The 20,092-nt window shown below is 38.1% G+C and overlaps 1 protein-coding gene across 12 annotated transcripts in view; it reads left to right on the top strand.

The window, feature by feature from the left end:
• The window catches only part of rgs3a (regulator of G protein signaling 3a), a 190,176-nt gene that overhangs the window by 80,472 nt on the left and 89,612 nt on the right, over positions 1–20,092 (top strand). Inside the window, exon 1 of one of the 12 annotated variants that reach the window (XM_079872124.1) lies at positions 16,093–16,413. The exons of the other annotated variants lie outside the window; for them this stretch is intronic. Within the exon in view, the coding sequence (XP_079728250.1) occupies positions 16,399–16,413 (15 nt within the window). The 5' untranslated portion in view covers positions 16,093–16,398. Of the gene's footprint in view, positions 1–16,092; positions 16,414–20,092 lie in introns of those variants that run through there. 12 annotated transcript variants of the gene reach the window in all.

The following is a 20,092-nucleotide window of genomic DNA, read 5'->3' as shown; positions in this document are numbered from 1 at the left end:
GCTGGTGTGAGAGATCACTCCGATTGGCTGGTGAGAGAGATCACTCTGATTGGCTGGTGAGAGAGATCACTCTGATTGGCTGTTCAGCTAAGCAAACGAGTCAGTGCACGAGAATTAAAGTGAGCAAAGAAGTCAAGACAGCACAGACCTTCTGTTACATCAGTAACACTTTACAATAAGGTTCATTAGTTAACATTAGTTAACTACCTTAGTTAACATGAACTGAGAATGAACAATACTTCTTCAGCATTTATTAATCTTAGTAAATATTAATCAACTTGAACTAATACGTTATTAAAATCAAAAGTTGTATTTGTTAACATTAGTAAATGCACTGTGAACTAACATGAACAAACAGTGAACAGCTGTATTTTTATTAACTAACATTAACATAGATTAATAAATGCTGTAACAATAGCTCATTGTTAGTTCATGTTAGTCAATATATTAACTACTGTTAACTAATGAACCTTATTTCCAATTCCGCATTCTTATTTCTGCATTCCAATAGGCGAATATTTTCATAACAATATGAGAAAGTGATCAGCATGATTGATATTCAAAATGTTTAGCTAGCATTGCTTTGTTTACGGTTTGTATATCTGCAGTTCATCTTTTGAATAACAAATATAGACTATCGTTACCGGCCGACATAAGGAGCTTTTGCACTGGAGGAACCTTTTCATGGTTCCTAGAACTAATGGCGGAAGTACCCGCTTTTTGGCGCGTTCGCACCGCAGGAACTGGGAACGATTTCAGTTCTAGGAACTCTTTTGGAGGAACTAATTTACTCCTACTTCAGAGTCGGTCTAAACCAGCGCTATAGGAACTACCCGTGACGTTCGTGTTCGCTGATTGGTGAACACACGCGAAACACCAGCACCCGCCTTATTAAAAAAAAGGCGTGTACACACAGATTATAGCCTATATATTTACTCCAGAAACTAACACTATGAACATGGGAAACAGTGATAGATGGACCTCTCAAACTTTTGCGCTAAGGAGAAAATACAACGCGACTTTGAGGGGACCGGGTGAAACATGATTATGTATTTCTGCTCCGCTATGGACTAGGGTGGCCATTTCCATAATACCAAAAAGGAGGACACTTTGCGGCATTTAGTGAGGCAAGAATAATTGCATAGGACTCTGGCGTACTCGCAACTACAATACAATTTTGTCCATCATATCGATGATATCATGATACAGTGATTCTGAAATAGCCTACTCTATTCATTGCCAGATAATTTGACCTACGATATATCTTGATGTAGACCTATGTGTAACAGAAAAGGCAAAAAAGTGTTTGTTCACAGTATTTGTATTTATTCAAGACATTATGATGTCTGTTTCAAAAACTGACCACTGTGATGAACCAGTCTTGCAAAGTGCACAGTGCCAGAAAACATAACATTTCTGGACTTCTGGAAATAACAGAAATACAGTACATAAATAAACAAATAATGAATGCGAAAAATAAATAAATACTAGGGGTGTAACGATTAGTTTTAACAACGATTCGATTTGTATCGCGATTCGTGGGTGTCGATATGATTCAAGGACGATATTGGTTCATTTAGAACAATAGGATCCGAAACGATTCAGTGACTTGAAATCGATTCAGTGACTTTTTAGCCAAAAATTCTTGTAAGGGAATCAGGTATCAATTAATTATGGATATAAACAAACAAGTAAACAACAATTAATGTCAAATGCATTCACATTTTATTTGAATAAAGTAGGACTGCACGATTATGACAAAAATCATAATTGTCGATTATTCCCTTGAAATTGTAATTGTGATTATTAATTACGATTATCACAACATTGAATGATGTTTTGAATAGTTTGGCCATGGGACCCACATTTCCCCATGGTCATCAAGCCGCGACCCATCTTTTTAGGAATTATATAGGCCTATTATAATACATTTGTTTACACAAAAATTGTTGACACACAAGTTCTGTCCCCCTTTACTTAACATACAAAAAAATTGTAAGAATATGACAAATACTGATAAACAGTAGGCACAGCGAGGTTAAGCTATTAAATAGCAATCCCAAACTAGTTTTTGTTAATACAATCTTGGTATGAGCCACCACAGTCATATAAAAATATACAAAATAACCAGTAAGTGGCATTTTGTTATGGAAACAAACAACAATTAGGCTACCATGGTGATACACAATACTTAGAAGAACTGGTAAAGAAACATGGAAACTGCTCCTGATAAATAGCAACACACATGATGTACCAATAACATAATTTACTGGTATTTTACTTTTATTTCGTAACTTACTAATTTACGACGTTGCATGCTCGTATTTCTTTTGCGCTTTAGTGAAGTGATACAGCGCTCGCCGGCGCATTTGCGCGTGCATTTAAAGAGTATAACGATGACAGGACATGAAATTTCGTTTTTCTGAGACTTTATTTCGTTACAAGTTATGAAAATAATGGTAGAATAATGACACGGACATATAGCCTGACAACATCATCTGACCGCAGATACTGAATCTGGACAGCACAGGGTTTTTTTTCTAATTTAAAACGTAACGACGTTGCATGCTTGTAGTTTATTTTGTGCTTTATATATAGTGAAGCGATATAGGCCTACAGCGCGCTCCGCCGCATTTGCGCGTGCAATAAAGAGTGCGCGCTACTGCAGTGTAGCGGCTGAGAGGACAGGAAAGTCCGTTTTTCTGAGGTGAGAGACTTTACGCTGCTTGTTGTCTTTGCGCTGCTGCTGACGCGTCACGCATGGCGATGAATCGAGTAACGTTTAACACCTTTATCATTAAAAGTGCTAAGAAAAACATCCATATAAAGTCTGACGTGCTTAAATCCAATGCGTTATTTCCTAGTATCGATACAATCAATTGATTACCTTTTAAAACGATGTTAAATCGATATATGTCGTCCGGAAGGCCAACTTGCCGAGCACAGATCGATGTAGTTGGATCATAGGAATATAAATCGATACATCGATGTAGTTGATGAATCGTTACACCCCTAATAAATACACATTTCAGTTCTCAACAAAGAAGTTCCCCCTCTGCAGCAGCGCAGGCGACACCAGCACCTCTAGGGTCATCATGGCCAAATTCGTGCTCTTTTGTCCATTCCGGATTAAATGAGGTCTGAAGTTTCGCAATGTTAACGTTATGTTATGACGTAGCCAGTACGTGGACTCCACTTCGTGGAGGCTTGTTTACGTTTTTAACCAATGATATATCAGATATTTATTTCACACTGCTTTCAGTCAATCATTTGTTTGACCAGGGATCTTAAGGCATTAGACGCTATGCTGCTGCGTCCCAATAAAGATTCTAGAGCGGGGTTTTTTTTAGGCCGATTCAGTGCAAAGTTCAAAAAGGAGGACAAATGAGTGTCCGGCTTGAGGCTGCACCAGACGCCGGACAGGGGGCTTAAAATCCGGACTGTCCGGCCAAAATCCGGACGTATGGCCACCCTACTACGGACACTGAGCATCAACCAAACGGCAAACGTTAATACTTTTTCATATACTTTCTACTTTCTTTGTATAACAGTTCTATCTAATAACGCATAAGACAGGACTGTTAGTTCTCAGCGCCGTCAAAATAAAAGTCACAACAACAAGCTTGGCTTACGTCACTTCAGAGTTCCTACTGGCCGTGCGAATGCAACCAGGAACATGTTCCTAGGAAACATTTAGTTCTCAGGGAACCATCCTGGTGGCGAGATCCTAACTAAGTTCAAGTACCCGGTGCGAAAGCCCTTTTTTACATGCGGGCGCAGAACGCTCATGCTAGTTGCCAGTCAGCTGTAGTCTTTGAGTTGTGTTTAAATGCAGCATTTTGGCTTTCGTTACCGCTAGTTCTTTGACATCAGCTTGGTGTGTCACTGTCTTATAGAGGTAAATGATCCTCTCAGGTAATACCCGTATGCATGGTTATATGTTTCAGCCAGCAAAATATAGAAATATATGGTTGGAAGTCTGAGATTTCTAGTATAATATTCCACATAGATTGGAACACATAATTAGTCCAATAGGCTTTCATTCAGATCTCACACCTGCTATTATTTATTTCTCTGCTCTCCGTTCACATGAAAGAGAAGGTGTGTGTTGATCACAGATGCTTTTATCAGCCTTTGAATCAGCTTTCACTCTTTTTCATTCATTTTTTCCTCTTCTCTTTTGCTTTATGCCTCTCTTCACCTTTGTTTCCCATCGTTCTGTCTGTCTGTCTGTTTGTTTGTTCCGGTCGTGTCTTTCACTGCAGCTGTGCCATGTGCCAGATCCGTTTAAATGTCTCTCTGTGTGTGTGTGTGTGTGTGTGTGTGTGTGTGTGTGTGTGTGTCTTGGAGATGAATTAGGGCCACGGTTCTCAAATTGACCCAAAATAGGTTGCAAGTTTTGTCATATAGAGTCACAGACAGCAGGGAAAAAGCAATGCCAAAAGTAAATAAAAAAGTAAGCTAGCCATATAATCTATACTAAATAAACTGACCAATCAGCTTTTCAAAGTGAGGATGAAAAACGTCCCAGACTTTTTGCCATTGACGTCAAAAGGTGTGCATCCAATCAAACGACATCCGTCACTGATCACAGATTATTCACAGCTGTGTGATGTCCTCTCATTCTTGGAAAACTATGCACAAACATACACAATGAGAAACTCATGCTACATTTTTACATTATATTTGTGTTCAACGACAAGAAACATGAAGCACAATTAGCCTTCGCAGAGCCGAGATCCGTCGTAACACACAGTCTTTCTTGGTTTACGATGAAGTCTTCTATATCTCGGTAGGACAGAAATGTGTTTGCCTGCCATGTTTATTTTATTATTAAACTTTGTGAACATAAAAAAAATAAAATAATAAACAAGTACAAAATGCAAGTAATGGCGTCGTTCTCTCATGGCCCTCGTCCTGCTCGCCACACCTGTAGATTGCATTGTTATATATTTTATTGACAACTCATCAGTTAAATATTTACCATCTGCATAATTGGATGTTTTTAAATAAACACTGTCAAAAAACTGCAAGTTTTAGGGCTGGATGATATTAATATAATATAATATTAATATAAGTGATCACATGGATTTAGACCTACCTATATTGTATTTATATAAAGCGTTCACAGACAAATGTGCTTTATATATTTCCCCGGCGTTGAAATCAGGCTCATATAAATGTCAGGAAACACGATTCCTTCTGCATGTCAATATCCACGATCACTGGATCTTTGGTAAGTTGTAAGGAACACTATATCGAGTCCAACCTTTAGTTTAAGCTGACAATCCTTCGTTTTACTCTAGGGCTGCACAATATATAGAAATTATCGAAATATCACAAATGTATATATCCCGATATGCATATCGCAACGGCTTGTAATAACTGGGATCATGAACCAAAGACAAAGAGAAAATCACTCGCTGCTCTCGGCTGAATAACTTTTGTAGGTTTAATGAGAATCAGGATATATTTAATTCATACAGTGAAGACTAAGCAGTGTTTTATTTTTACATTTGATTATTCAGTTTCTGTTGTTAAAGGTATAGTGGAGGATCTTCTTTTTCCGGGTGGATCATCAAGACTATTGGTCCTCCTAGTTGTCAATCATTCTGGTGATATGTTTGCGTAAGGCCGTCGTACGTGCTCGTCCCTCGGTAGTTTTCGCTTTCTGTGCATGCGCACTTTCAGGTGTATATGTGTGGTGAGCTACGGTTTCAGCCATTCATTGAAGCTCGCCGTTCTCACCGGGTTTTTTCAAAATGTCTGAGGGTCGCAAGAGAAAAAGTGTCTACGAATTGTATGACAAGAAGAGAAAGGCCTCTGAAGAAAGAAACAAGACCAGAGTGTTTTTGGGAGAATATTTCACACGCTGGCGTGCGCTAAAAGCACAGGTTGGGCTTCCCACTGATGCCTCAGTTGCGAAGTTTCTACTCGACAGGTAAAGTTTGGCATGTTATTTGGAGAAATCCATTTAAAGTCACTGCTAGTAAAAGTTAATGTAAGCTATGATTTTTTTTTTATTTTTACTAAACCAAATTTATTTTATCCTATTTGAGTATTTTTTTTGTATCCTTAGTATGTTAAATGCATTTGCTATCTGATATGTATTTTAAACCCTGTTTTATTTGTACGGTGACCTTGGGTGTTTTGAAAGGCGCCTTTAAATAAAATGTATTATTATTATTATTATTATGATTAGCGATGCTAGCCCTGGCACAAGTCACGCACCGCGCAGACACGGTAAACATCTCAATTTGTCTAAAGTAGCCTTATGACCAAATGGTAAAAGGTATCACGCTGAAATGTCCTAAAACCTTGTGTGTTCATTTTTGATAATTCCAATGTGTTCACCATAGTATTTATTACACAAATGCAACAAGCTACTTCTCCATTGCAGATCATGTCTTGAGTCCTCACTCAATCGATCAGTATAATAAGTAAATAAAACACGGAAGGGCATTTGACATTTTGTCTTGCATGAATGTTTTTGAGTTAGTTTATAATTTGCAACATAATTGTGCCACCAAACGTGACTAGCCAAATAGGAAAGTAGGCTCATGCCGACAGCAACTTTTACCGAGGAGAACTAGGCTCGGGCATGCTCTCTCGTGCACACGTTTAATAGGCGTTCCCTATCGGGAGCAGGTAGAGTGTTGCGCATGTGCATTTTTTCAAAAAGTGGAGAGGGTGGTTCTTTTCTAAAATTCGGGAAAATCCTCCACTATACCTTTAAATAACCCTAATGTAGGATACCCTGAAACCCTAAACCCCGTGGTTTACACTGATGTTAAAATAGCACTTCTTATGCGACAGTAAAACACTGATGTTCACTGTCAGAAGTTTAGGGATGTTTTCTTGTCACACAAAGAATGTGAAACACGTGTTGGTTATATCATTTTAAATATATTTTAAAGATAATTTAAGTTTATTTTACACACTTTAAGCATTATCGTATCACATATCGAATATCGCATTATTTAATGAGTCATCGCATACCGCACTTTTCTTCAATATCGTGCAGCCCTACTTTAATCGCGTTTTCGCAGTTTCCTCTATTAAATCCAGTCACGCTGCAGCTCTTCTGCCACTCAGTCCGGCTGACGTCAATGCACACCCTCTATAGGTGTGGGAAGCCTGTACTATGGTTTGTACATATTTATGTGATTTAATAAACTCATAGCCAGTATTGAGTCACATTGTGTCAGGTATACGCCTGTGTGTCCGTTTGACACGGTGATGCTCTTGTGCGATTATAAGAGGAAATGATGAGACTTCATGAATCATACAGGCACACACACACACACACACACACACACGCTCTGACACCGACACGAGAGCAGCTGGATCAACGGCCATGTGGCGACTCACGGGAAATGTCATCTAACTGTCATTTCCTTCCATACATGTTTCATTTCATTGTGCGGTGTAATGAGGGCACTGCTGTCTGCGTCCCACAGGACAAACACAGTGTGCTCTCAGTGATCAGAGGCCCGTTACTCTTTTACTCTTTATTTCCCTCGCTTTTGCAGACACTAATCTCCAGGAAAAATATGCTGCACTTAAATTGCATTCAACTTGACACTGCATGCATTCTTTTGGAATTCAGTGATAAATGTTGCAACTCTAACCATTCTAATACTCTAAAAACAAATTCGTTAATAGAATTATTTAATTTCTGTTTCAGACATGCAACAGGTAATGAGATGAGGCATTTATAGGGAAAAGGGGAGGAAGAAGCATGCATGCATGAAACAAGAGAGATGATATACTGTATATTACAAGACTGTTCCCTTAATAGATGAGTTACTTTAATCTTTTATTCTCATATCATGAAATTATAGTTTAATTATCCCTAACACAACATCAAGTACACAACAAGTGGCAAAAGCAGCAAACATTGCTTCCAGAAGTCAGTTTTTGTATTTTTAGTTTAGTTTTTATTATTTTAGGCAGTTTCCACATTATGATTGATATTTTTCATTTCCCCCTTTTTCTAATTTGTTTTATTTGACTTTTTTTTTGGCATATTTTTATAGTACTTGTTATTTCTGCTTTTATTGTCTTTAGAGATGATAACTTAAAACATAACTTATGTTTTATGCTGTTATTTCTTAATTCAGTTAATGCATTTACCCAAATGGACCTTATTGAAATTAAAAGTTACTTTCAGTTCTGTGCGATTGACCCGAACATTTGCACGAACGCCAGGTTGTCTGTGGTCAACACACTAGTGTACTTGAACTAAATGGGTGTAAATGTCTCTTTTCATAGTTATTGTGTTGTAATATAGTAATTTGATTGGTCATGTATAATATTAATTGCATAGAAAACAATACAAGACATGTTTCAGATCACCATTAGAGGTGCTGTAAGAATTATTTTAAGGTATTTTAGCGTAACACTTTATTGTACAGTGTCCTTGTTACATATGTTACACGTACTTACCATAGTATTAACAGTAAATTATGCATAATTACATGCAACTAACCCTCAACCAAATCCTAATCCTACCCTAACCCTATAGTAAGTACATGTAGTTGTTTAATATTACTCAGTAGTTAAATATATAATTCCACTGTAACAATGACACCTTAAAATAAAGTGTAACCAAGAATTGTATAACGAATTGTACACAACAATGCCAGTTACTTCTTACTAAAGTATTGTACTGCATGTCCTTGCTGGATGTCTTTGGGAAAAGCTCTTACTGTATCACTGAGTTGTCAGTTGATCTTTTTATATAATGAGTATGTGTTATTTGGCTGCCTCTTCCAAGGCAAGGATATCACATGATGGACAATGATGTCCTGAACTTAATTTAACCCAACGGTTCCCTGTCGTTTCCATGCATGCCTCTTTGACCTCTGTGATGGATTCAGATAATGCCATAGTCTCCGCAGAGAGAAAACACTGCAAAATAATGGACAAAAAAAAAAAATGGTCAAAACACTAGTGATTCCACTGAACTGACCAACTTTGGGAAAATCTTGTAACTTTCTTCTGTAAAGTAAGCCAATCAGATAAGAACTTGCCAGAATGATAAAGTGCTTTCCAATTTTGTGTGCAATATTTCTGTTATGGTAAGGGGCGGGACATTTTCCAAACACACTGGAAGCGCTCGACCAATCACAACACACTGATCCAGCCGACCAATCAGAGCACAGTGTGCTTTTCAGAAGGAGGGGCTTCATAGAGACAGGAACTAAACTGTGGTGTGTTTCCCGTACAGCGCTGTAACTCGCTGCTGAACTACTATAGTACGTTGAAGAAATCAACTAGCTAGTCACGACTGTTTCCCGAAAACATATTGTCGCAAATTGGTCGTTCAACCACGTTGGTTAATGACGTCACACAGGTGGTGGAGAAATATCTACTTTTAATGAATCTGTTTGAGATTGAATTAACGCTAGATGTTTTCCTATAAATTACAGACATGACATCTGAGGACTATTTCTCATTTTTCTCAGTTAATTTTGCTTTATTTCCAGATTCAATTATAGACTCGTTCTTACACACTAGAGCACGTTCACACATGACAAAAATAACGCTTTAAACCTCTTGACAAACTAAAAGACGTAAATGACATTTGTATGTATTCTAAATAAAAGACACAGGTTGTACTGAATGTCAGCTTGCTTATTTGGCTCAAGATAAGGATTTATTGAGTCCACATGTCATGCAAACTAGAAACTATTCAAGGTCGAGATCTGTCGCTCCAAACACACAACTCTGCGATGCTGTTTGCAAATGTTTTGGGAAACACGGACTCGTTGAACTGCTGATAACAATGGAACTTGCGAACATAGTTGGCTAACGATGCTTTCGGGAAACAACAGACTGAGAAGAGAGGAGCTGCAACAATGGAGAATATGTGAAAAATAATGTTTTTTGAACATTCAAGCATGAAAACCTATTCTAGAATCCAAAAACAAAATCAAGACTTTGTATAAGGTCTCTTTCATTGTTTAATGTGTGTTTTTGTGTTTAATGAAGCTCAATAGTCTCTGAACAGCAGCATGAGGTCATGAGTAATTCATAAACACGCTGTAGTCTTTTCGATGTGTGATGTCCCACGTCTGACATGAGGAGTTTTATGTCCAGGATTATAGAAACATTGTTTTCTGCAGTCGTTGCTCTGTGACACTCCTGGAAGAGGCTAAAAATAACCCGGCCGCTCAACGGTTCTTGCGTCATACTGGACACTCAGGGACTATCTTTACCTCACACTGGAGCGCGTGTGCACACACACACACACACACGCACACACACACACACACACGCGCACACCTACTGTCTATCATTAGTGTGTGCGTGATAAGATGGTTAAAAGCAGCTTGTGAGCAGATAGAAATGTTTGTTCATGTTATTATCATTAAAAAAAATTGAAGTATTGGTATCAGTACTGGAATAAAGAAAAATATAGCATTTAACAAATATTGGTGACACTTTATAATAAGTATACATTTACAATTCATTTGCAAACTACTAGTTTATAGTTAATTCATAATATATTGTAGTCCCTACACTTTTAAAATATTTATAGCCTATATACTGTGGCTATGTGAGTTCTTCATTCATTGTCACTGTAATTAACCAAATAATTACTGTTTAATTAGCTCTTTTGTAAAGAGTTAGATAATGTTTTTTTTAATGCTATCTTATAGTTCTCACATTCTCACATAAAATCATTATTTCTATGGAAAGTCCCCATAAAACATGGAAACCCTACGTGTGTGTGTGTGTGTGTGTGTGTGTGTGTGTGTGTGTGTGTGTGTGTGTGTGTGTGTGTTTTGTGTTTGTAAACATAAAGAACACTGAATTTGAATACAATTAATGTCCAATAAAGGTTGGTTTAAAGCACTTAATTAATTTTTGGATTTCCCATGACCAAATCTAAGTGAAGATTATTTACTTCTAATAACAATTAACATTCTTTTACTGCTGGTTTAAACACTGTTCACCATTTATATGGTTAATAAGTTGTTTACAAAGCATAAAACATATTATCTAACTATTTTTATGAGCTAATTAAATAATAATTATATTTTAATTACTGTACTGTGACAATGAATGAAAAACGTACTTTTCGAATATAGCCTATTATTATTTTAACAGTGTAGAGACTACATAATTTATGTACAAAATAATTAATGATTTTGTATGTACATATTTATGATAACACATTTTAAAGATGCGATTAATAACAGAAACCTGTGCAATTAATTATTTTTAATTGATTCGCCACCCTATTGTAAATTTTAAGTGCAAATATCTACAGTTGTATTCAAACATTTTTGCACAATCTGCAAAATGTCAATTTTTTGACAAGCTTATTGAGAACCCATTATTACAAACAAGATCAAACATGAAACAAAAACATGGCATGAAAACTCAAAATGAAGCCAGGAACATGAACATTACAACCAGTGTTCTACAGGAGACAAAACACCAGACACATGGCAAACATGAGGGCTTCAATACACAGACTAATTACAAGACAAGGAACACCTGTGAACAATGATCAGACAATTAACCAATGACAAGACGCATGGCAGGATCACATGACAAACAGGGAATCACTAGCCTGGATGCCAGCCGAACTTGGCCCGGCCCACAACATTTTTAGGTCGGGAAGTTCGGTCTGGACTTGATCCGTTGTGGAGCCATTATGCCCGAACCAGAGCTGTTCGGACCAATCATATGGTCAGGGCGGGCTTTATACGATGATGGACAGATGATCAACAGTAATGTAATCATCCACGTCACCAAAGAGCGCTTGGGTTGAATTCGTTTACTACAAAGATGACTGCCGCAGGAGAATTGAGATTTCACACTTACAAATAAGTCAGATAGAATAAATGCATATTTGGCGTGCTGTCCGAGGAGAGGCTCCGGGATCGGTATTCGGCCCGAACCCAAAGTACTCCCCCCGTAATCCTGGCTGTGGAAGAACAAGCCGAGAGTGAGTGGAGGGATGCTGAAAACTGTCAATGAATGTTGGGTGAGTTGACAGAGTGAATATATAAATGCTTCCTCTCATGCTGATAGGGTAGACATGGTAATAGTTTGATGAAGTTGACTGGATTGATTATTTGAACGTGCTCCTCCCGAACTCTGTTCATGAAACATCATGTAGATTCCGCCATCGCGTCTGTTATAGAAGATATCGACAGCGCATTCATTTTAAAAGAGGAACAGAGAACCGCGATCAAGGCATTTGTCGTTTGGAAAGAGGACTGAAGAACATACGTCACTTACTCCGTTGCTCTGATTGGTTGTAGGTCTATCCAGTTGAGTGCAGAGGCATTTTCTTTCCTGGTTCGGTTGAAACGCCCCATAATCACATCCCAATGGAGCAGATCAGGCTCACATTCTGACTAGAATCTGAGTATGACGACGTCAGGCTAGGGAATCACATGACAAGACACAGAAACATGACAATGACAAAACCAAAACGTGACATCCACAAGACAAAAATAAAAGCTGAATTTATAAAAATAACCCTGTTCATAAGTTTACATACCCTTGAATCATAATACTGTGTGTCCTTGGATGACCAATGACTGTTTTGTGATATTCTGTCCCACATTTGCCCTGATGTTCCTCAGATAAATCCTCCAGATCCAGAACGTTCTTTGGTTTTCCAGCATCTTCTGCATATTTGAACCCTTTCCAGCAGTGACAGATCCATCTTTTCACACTCGAGGGACTCAAACACAACTATTACAAAAGCTGCAAACTGATTCACTGATGCTCAAGAAAGAAACACAATGCATTCATTTCATGCTTGAATGTTCAAAAAACATTATTTTTCCAATATTCTTCATTGCTGCAGTTCCTCTATTCCCAGTCTGCCAGTAACGCTTTTAGTTCCTGTCTTCTAGAAGACCAAAAAAGTACACTTTACCCTAAGCATATTAAAAAAACTATACACATATCAATGCATCATGTTGCCTTCTTGAGCATCAGTGAGTGTTTGCAGCTTTTGTAATAGTTGTGTGTGAGCAGTTTACTATTTACTATAAATAATTACTACAAAGCGTTGTTGGAATATTCAGTTCGGCGACATCTGATTATTTGTTAATCTTGCCACTGTAAATAATAATTTAGAATAACAATATTCTAAAAACCCTTTGAGTTTTAGGGCCCTATTTTAACGATTTGAAACGCAAGTATCAAGTGCGAAAGGCAAGTAACTTTGTGGGCAGGGTCTTGGGCGCTTTTGCTGTTATACCGGCGGGATAAATGACTCTTGCGCCCGACGCAAATCTAAAATGTGTTGGTCTGAAGTCGCTTCATTACTCATAGGTGTGGTTTGGGCGTAACGTGAAATAAACCAGTCAGAGCGACATCTCACATTCCCTTTAAGAGCAGGCGCGCTTGTTCCATGGCGGATTGCTATTATAACGGCAGATTTGCCAGGAGCGGTTCACAGCCGAGGAGACCGGCGTTCTCGTCAGGGCCGTAAAACACAGAGAAGTGACATTGGGGATGGGGAAATACACCCAGATTAGCTTCGGTTAAACAGGCGTATAATAATTTGGGTAAATGTGTAAGATAGATTTATGCCTATTTTTTCACATCTTCATGGACACCACAATGATTTCCCTCGTGTGGAATATTTTTCCTTGTAATAATGTATAATTTGTAAAAATGAAAACCGCTGCTTCTGCGTAGATGAGAGAATCAAAGTATGTGTGCGTTGTGCACACGCTACATTATGGCCAAGCATGTGCACTTAAAATAGCATCTGACTAACGCGCCACTGACTTTAGACGAGGTTTCTCCTGGTCTGTGGCGTAATTGTTTTCTGAAACTGCAAAATAGCACCAGGGAACGTTTGCGCCGGAACACGCCTCCTCTTTTCGCTGAACCGCCCCCGGGAGCGCAAGTTCATTCCCTAATTTACCGGCGTGCGTCTGTGGAGGGAAAAGTCTGCTGTGCTTCGGGTGCAAAATAGGAATGATACATGCGTCGGTGTACAAAGTCAATTGCGCTGGGTGCAAGATAGGGCCTTTAGAGTCTGCAGCCTTACATACCAACGCTATCTCACGACCAATTCGTACAAATTCGTACGAGTGATTAAAAGGTGGCTAATTCGTACGAATTTGTACGATTTGTCTAAACCCACGTGATGGGTAGGTTTAGGGGCGGGGTCAGGTGTAGGTCATTCGTACAAATTCATATGAATTGGGCAACTCGTAAAATATGTACGATTTAGCAAAAATCGTTAGAATTTGTACGAGTGAGGTCGTATGAATTTGTACGAATTAGCCACCTCGTAAAATTCGTAATCGGGTTGGACACACTGTTAAAACTACTCATGATCACCCTTACACAAATTTATCACATTTTATTGTATTAACATGTTGTAGTTACTATACAGTATTTTTTAGGTTATTTTTTTTTTTATAGAAAGTACTATAGATTGTTTGGTTACACTTTATTTTAAGGTGTCACTGTTACAGAGTAATTATATATTTAAGTACTGAGTAATATTAATGAACTACATGTACTTACTATAGGGATAGGGTAGGATTACGGTTTAGTTGAGGGTTAGTTGCATGTAATTATACATAATTTACTGTTATTACTATAGTACATGTAACATATGTAACAAGGACACTGTAAAATAAAGTGTTACCGGATTGTTTTTTAAAATAGATAAACATTGGCCTATAAGTATGGTAATGAAGAGCCATCAGTGGTCTTATTATAGTTTTAGCAAATGCCACAATTAAGAACTATGGCACTTTTTTACAAGGGGTAGTTCACCCAAAAAAGAAAATTCTGTCATCATTTACTCACACTCATATTGTTCCTAACCTGTATGAGTTTCTTTCTTCTGTCGAACACAAAAGAAGATATTGTGAAGAATGTCGATAACCAAACAGTTGTTGGACCCCATTGACTTCCATAATACAGGGGAAAAAAACTATGGAAGTCAATGGGGTCCAACAACTGTTTGGTTACCGACATTCTGTGTGTGTGAGTAAACAACATGAGTGTGAGTAAATGATGACAGAATTTTCATTTTTGGGTGAATTATCCCATTTAAGAGCTTTAAAGTCCGGACCTTCATGAATTATGGACCAAGCTAATTTTCTCCAACATGTCTTCTGCTCTAATGATGATTGATATTAGGGAAAAAAAAACAACCTCTTGCTAGATTTAAACTGGATACTCAGCCTTTGATGGATCTTGTTTGGTTGTCTTTAAAGAGAGGACAATAACCATTTATAACGTTAATGTTACGTCAGTCCTGCATGGCAGATATGTTTTATGGTAATGGGTCCTGAGACAGTTTCGTTTATTGCTTTCTGACGAATGAATTTATTTCAGCAGAGTGTCTATGAGACTTTAATGAGACTGATGTGCAGCCATTAGAACTGACAAGTTTGTAACTCGGTCAAGTCTCCCCAAATTGCAAATGCCTTTCCAGGCTGGTTTTAACTCTGTGATGAATGTGACGTCTCAGATCGAACTGATTGTAGGAGGACTGAAGGTGTCCCTTGCATTGGGATCTATCACGTATTATAGATCAGACGGCTTTATCTCTGGTCATTATTACTGAATAGTCTGTTTTGACAATAATGTTTAGCATAAAACCTTAGTTTATGAGAACACAACGCACAGCCTCCTTCAGTAATGACCTCTCAAAAATAAAACAACTTGCAGTTTTAATGCACCAGGGCTGATGAAATGTGCACAAATACCTGTGTGGACTGTGTGTGTGTGTGTGACAGAGATCTGCTGGCGTATGACATGTGCCTGTTTCTTTTGCGAGCTTTTGATTCACGACTCGGCCGCTTCTAAAAATAACAGCAAGCAGTGCGGGACAGCGGCCTGTCTCGAGAGAGAGAGAGAGAGAGAGAGAGAGAGAGAGAGAGAGAGAGAGAGAGAGAGAGAGAGAGAGAGAGAGAGAGAGAGAGAGAGAGAGAGAGAGAGAGAAAGAGAGAGAGAGAGAGAGAGAGTGTGTGTGAGAGAGAGAGAGAGAGAGAGAGAGAGACAGGACATGTGCAGTCTTCTCTCTCTCTCTCTCTCTCTCTCTCTCTCTCTCTCTCTCTCTCTCTCTCTCTCTCTCTCTCTCTCTCTCTCCAGTAATTTTGTTCAGCAGCACAGTCGCGCCTCAGAGCAGCCGCTGACACACACATACACACACACACTCACTCACACAAACACACACACACACACGTACACACACACACACACATACAGTCTGCAGCAAATGTAATAAAACCGTGGAGAGAGTGAGACAAATCCACACAGAGAGAGCGAAAGAAACAGGTAGAACAAAACAGACACAAAAAAGGGAACTTGCATTTGTAGACAGAAGTGCAGAAGAGGCGCTTAACGTACAGGACTGAGGATCAGCACATGTGAGAGAGCGGACAGATGCCTGTCTTCAAGGTACACCTGCTTTACACCTAACAGTGTGTGTGTGTGTGTGTGTGTGTGTGACCAGGAAGACGGGAATACATTACCTTGTTATTTTATCAGTTTTATTTTATTAAATGTGTAGCTGACATTGACATGGATGTGCAGTTTCACTGAATATCACAATGGGTTTCAGTAAAGATTACATTTCATATATATGTTTTAAATTTGAGTTTTAGACAAAAAATATGCGGTTTCTTTTTAATTGCTTGAAGTTTTTCTAATGCAGATTTATTTCTAATGCAAGTTTCAATAATTATTTTAGATTTTTAGTTCAGTTTAATATAGTTAAGTTGGTGTCTTTTGATTCCTTATTAGGTTTTCTGATGCATATTTTATTGTTATGCATATTCTAACAATGATAAGCTTCATGTATACGGACAGTATACGTATATTTTGTGGATATTATTTTGGATTTATATTTCCTTTTTAGGAGGTAATATTTTATGATGAGTGATGATTACCATATATGAAATGTTTAACATGCTCATATTTTATGTCTGTGTGTGTGTTTTATTGGTTATAAATGGCATTTGCTGAGATAAGCGAGTGAAAAATTGTTAAATAAAGTGTCTTGCTCTAGTTTTCACATACAGCAAAGCATACGCAGAGAGAGGCGACTTGCGTTATGATAGATTGCTGTATGAGGTTTATATGACTGGACAGCCGCTGACTTGTACATTTCCCACAATGCTCATGGAGGCGAGGTAAACTGTAACTGTATGAGACAGACGTGCGTGTAAATGCGCAGGAAACTAAGAAAGCGCACTCATTTGAAGAGGAGATTTCTCAACTTGTTGTTCTCAAACACTTCCTGCTGTTGTGGCATTTGAGAAGAACTTTAAATAGTTTACCCACATAATCCGTCATCATATATGTCGTTTCAAACTGTATTCTGTGAAACACAAAAAGAGAAATTTAGCAAAGTGTTCATACTGCTCTTTTCCATACAAAGAAAGTGCTATAAAAGTACAGTAGTTCATATGACTGGTGTGATGTGTTTGAAGCCGTTCAGTCGTTGTTGTGTGAGCAACAAACTCAATAATTAAGTCCCTACTGATTACAAATCTTCCCTTTCATTGCTTGCACACATTTAAAGATGGCGTGTGTCAAGATGTGTCATGCAAGGTTTCACGTCAGTGATAAGACAAACTCAGTCAATGGGGTTTGATGCCGGCGATGTCAAATATGGTGTGACGTGTCCTATTAGAATGAATGAAAAAGTAGATTTAAGAGCTGCTTGTGTTGCTTTTTTTGTCATTTCAGTTGTTGCACGTAGAATACATTTACTTTTGTGTGTAAGAAACCATGTACGAAACCATGTACGAAACCAAACGAAAGAAAGACCAGCAAACCCTTGTTTCTTATTTCCCATGGGAAGGAGGAACCATTAAGGTGCAAAGCAACAGTAATGGTAAAATGAGATTAAAGTGAAAATAAAACTCACACGTACCAACAGCGTAGACACCAGGGTTTCACCATTCAGAATACTGGAAATACAGTCACACTTTAATTTTGCCTCAATAAACTCCTAATTACTGTTTATTAGGTAGTTGTTAAAGGGGTGGTTGATTATGATTTCACTTTTCTAACTTTAGTTAGTGTGTAATGTTGCTGTTTGAGCATAAACAACATCTGCAAAGTTACGACGCTCAAAGTTCAAAGCAAAGGGAGATATTTGCTTTTAAAGAAATCGCTTTTTAAGGACTACAACAAACGGCTGGTAGAGACTACACCACATTCCTCCCGGGTTAGTGACATCACCAACCCTATAATTTACATAAACCACACCCCTGAACACGATTTATAGATTATCAAGACAGAATATGCTAATCAATGACTAGAAGATAACTACACATCAGATACATAAATTCATCAACCATTCAGAAATGTCCTGTTGCTTCTACATGTTGTCACTTCTTCTTGAGTCTCTCCATCATTGTCTGACTCGGTTTGAACATTAAAGGCTAAACGTTTTTGAAATAATCAGTGCATGTGTGTGTGAGGTAAAAGGACACAAGCTGTTATAGCTCCGCCCCCTGTGCCGGGAGCAGCAGCTCATTTGCATTTAAAGGAACAAACACAAAACGGTATATTTATATATACAAAATAATTATGCACAGTACACACACATATATTATGCATATATGCATATTAAAAACACCACATAGTCATATAAACAACATTAAAAGCTTGATTTTCCCCACAGGGGGACAGTACATTTCTTTTTATTGACCATGGGTCAAAGAATGTTTCATTTCAAGGAATGCTCTAATTTACTCATTGTTTTATATTCAGTAGGCTACATTTTTATGTGAATATATATTTTTAGAAAATTATTTCAAAACAATATGGTGGATTTCTATGGTGGCGAATGGCAAATTTAATCTGTTTTGATGGCTTTGTTCATCCCTTACCCCAATTCACAGTAAGTCTACATGTTGGATCTGATTTGGTGGAAAACACACAGTTTACGTTGTTCGGTTTATGTCATATCTGTGAACATAGAAAAGAAGGTCTTAGTGCAGTATTGTGGCTCATTGCTACAGTAAATAGTGTTGTTGCACTGAATATAGGTTGCTATCTACCATGGACAGTTTTAAACTGCTGTGCTTGTGTTATTTTTCTAATATCAGCTTGGTTGGAAGTGCTTCTCAAGGGCCCAGTATACTTATGGTAAAGTTTGTCTTCGTTCATCGCTTAGGGGTAAAAAGAAGTTTGAAATACCTGACTAAAATGACAGCGGTGAGAAAACAGCAGTTCAGAAAGCATCTGATCATATAGTGATGTGGATGTTTGCACAATCTCTGCAATTCAACACTCCAGTCACATCACTTTTATTTATATAGCACTGTATACAACAGATTGCTTAAAAGCAAGCAGCTTTGCAGTAGTAAACATGAAAAAACTTTAAATTAGAATTAACTTCAGCTTCTACTATAAAGCAGCTCTTCATGTTTTTCCTCACGTCTGACGTTTTAAGAAATGAACTGGAGATTTACACGTCAAAGTAGGCGGAGCCTCAGAGCCACGCCCACCTATTACACCATCACCACAGATTATGGTAGTTTAAAGGTGTTTACCAGTTGGAGCGAACTTTTCCCGAAAGTTTGCTTTGTTAAGCTGTTTCGAACTCTCAATATGAACTCCAAACAAACTCCTTTTTGGCATGACTTTGTTCAAAACGACGTCACACAGATTTCGCTTAAACTGTTTTGGGGCCTTTACTGTCCGTGGATCTCGGTGCAGAATTCCTCAAGCCATCAGATATAAATCATCCTGCAGGCTGCGGTGGCCAATTCTATTCAAATTCCAGTTTATTAGCTTAAGATCATAATAAGTCCACTGGAACAGAGGAATCAAAAACATCCCTTCTATAATAATGTGTGACAAATGTTCTTATGATCACAGTGTGTGCCTTTGTGTATAATATGTTTGTTTTTAAGAGAGGAATCATTGATTTTGCATGCTTTACTTCGTAGCTGTAGTTTTTAGTAGCAGTTCTACTAGTTTGCGCTTGTTTACCATTCTTACGTTTCTGCTTTTCAGGCCATTTTGAGCAGCGCAAACAGAGCAGATAGGGCTACTGTGTGTGTGGTGGACGTTAATGAGTGTGTGTTCAGTTGGACATAGAAGTCCAGCCAAGTGGCAT

The sequence above is a fragment of the Squalius cephalus genome (genome assembly GCF_949319135.1).
Source record: "Squalius cephalus genome assembly, chromosome: 5".
Taxonomy (NCBI): Eukaryota; Metazoa; Chordata; class Actinopteri; order Cypriniformes; family Leuciscidae; genus Squalius; species Squalius cephalus.
Note: the sequence above shows the minus strand (reverse complement) of the source record. Positions and strands in the feature narration are given on the sequence as shown.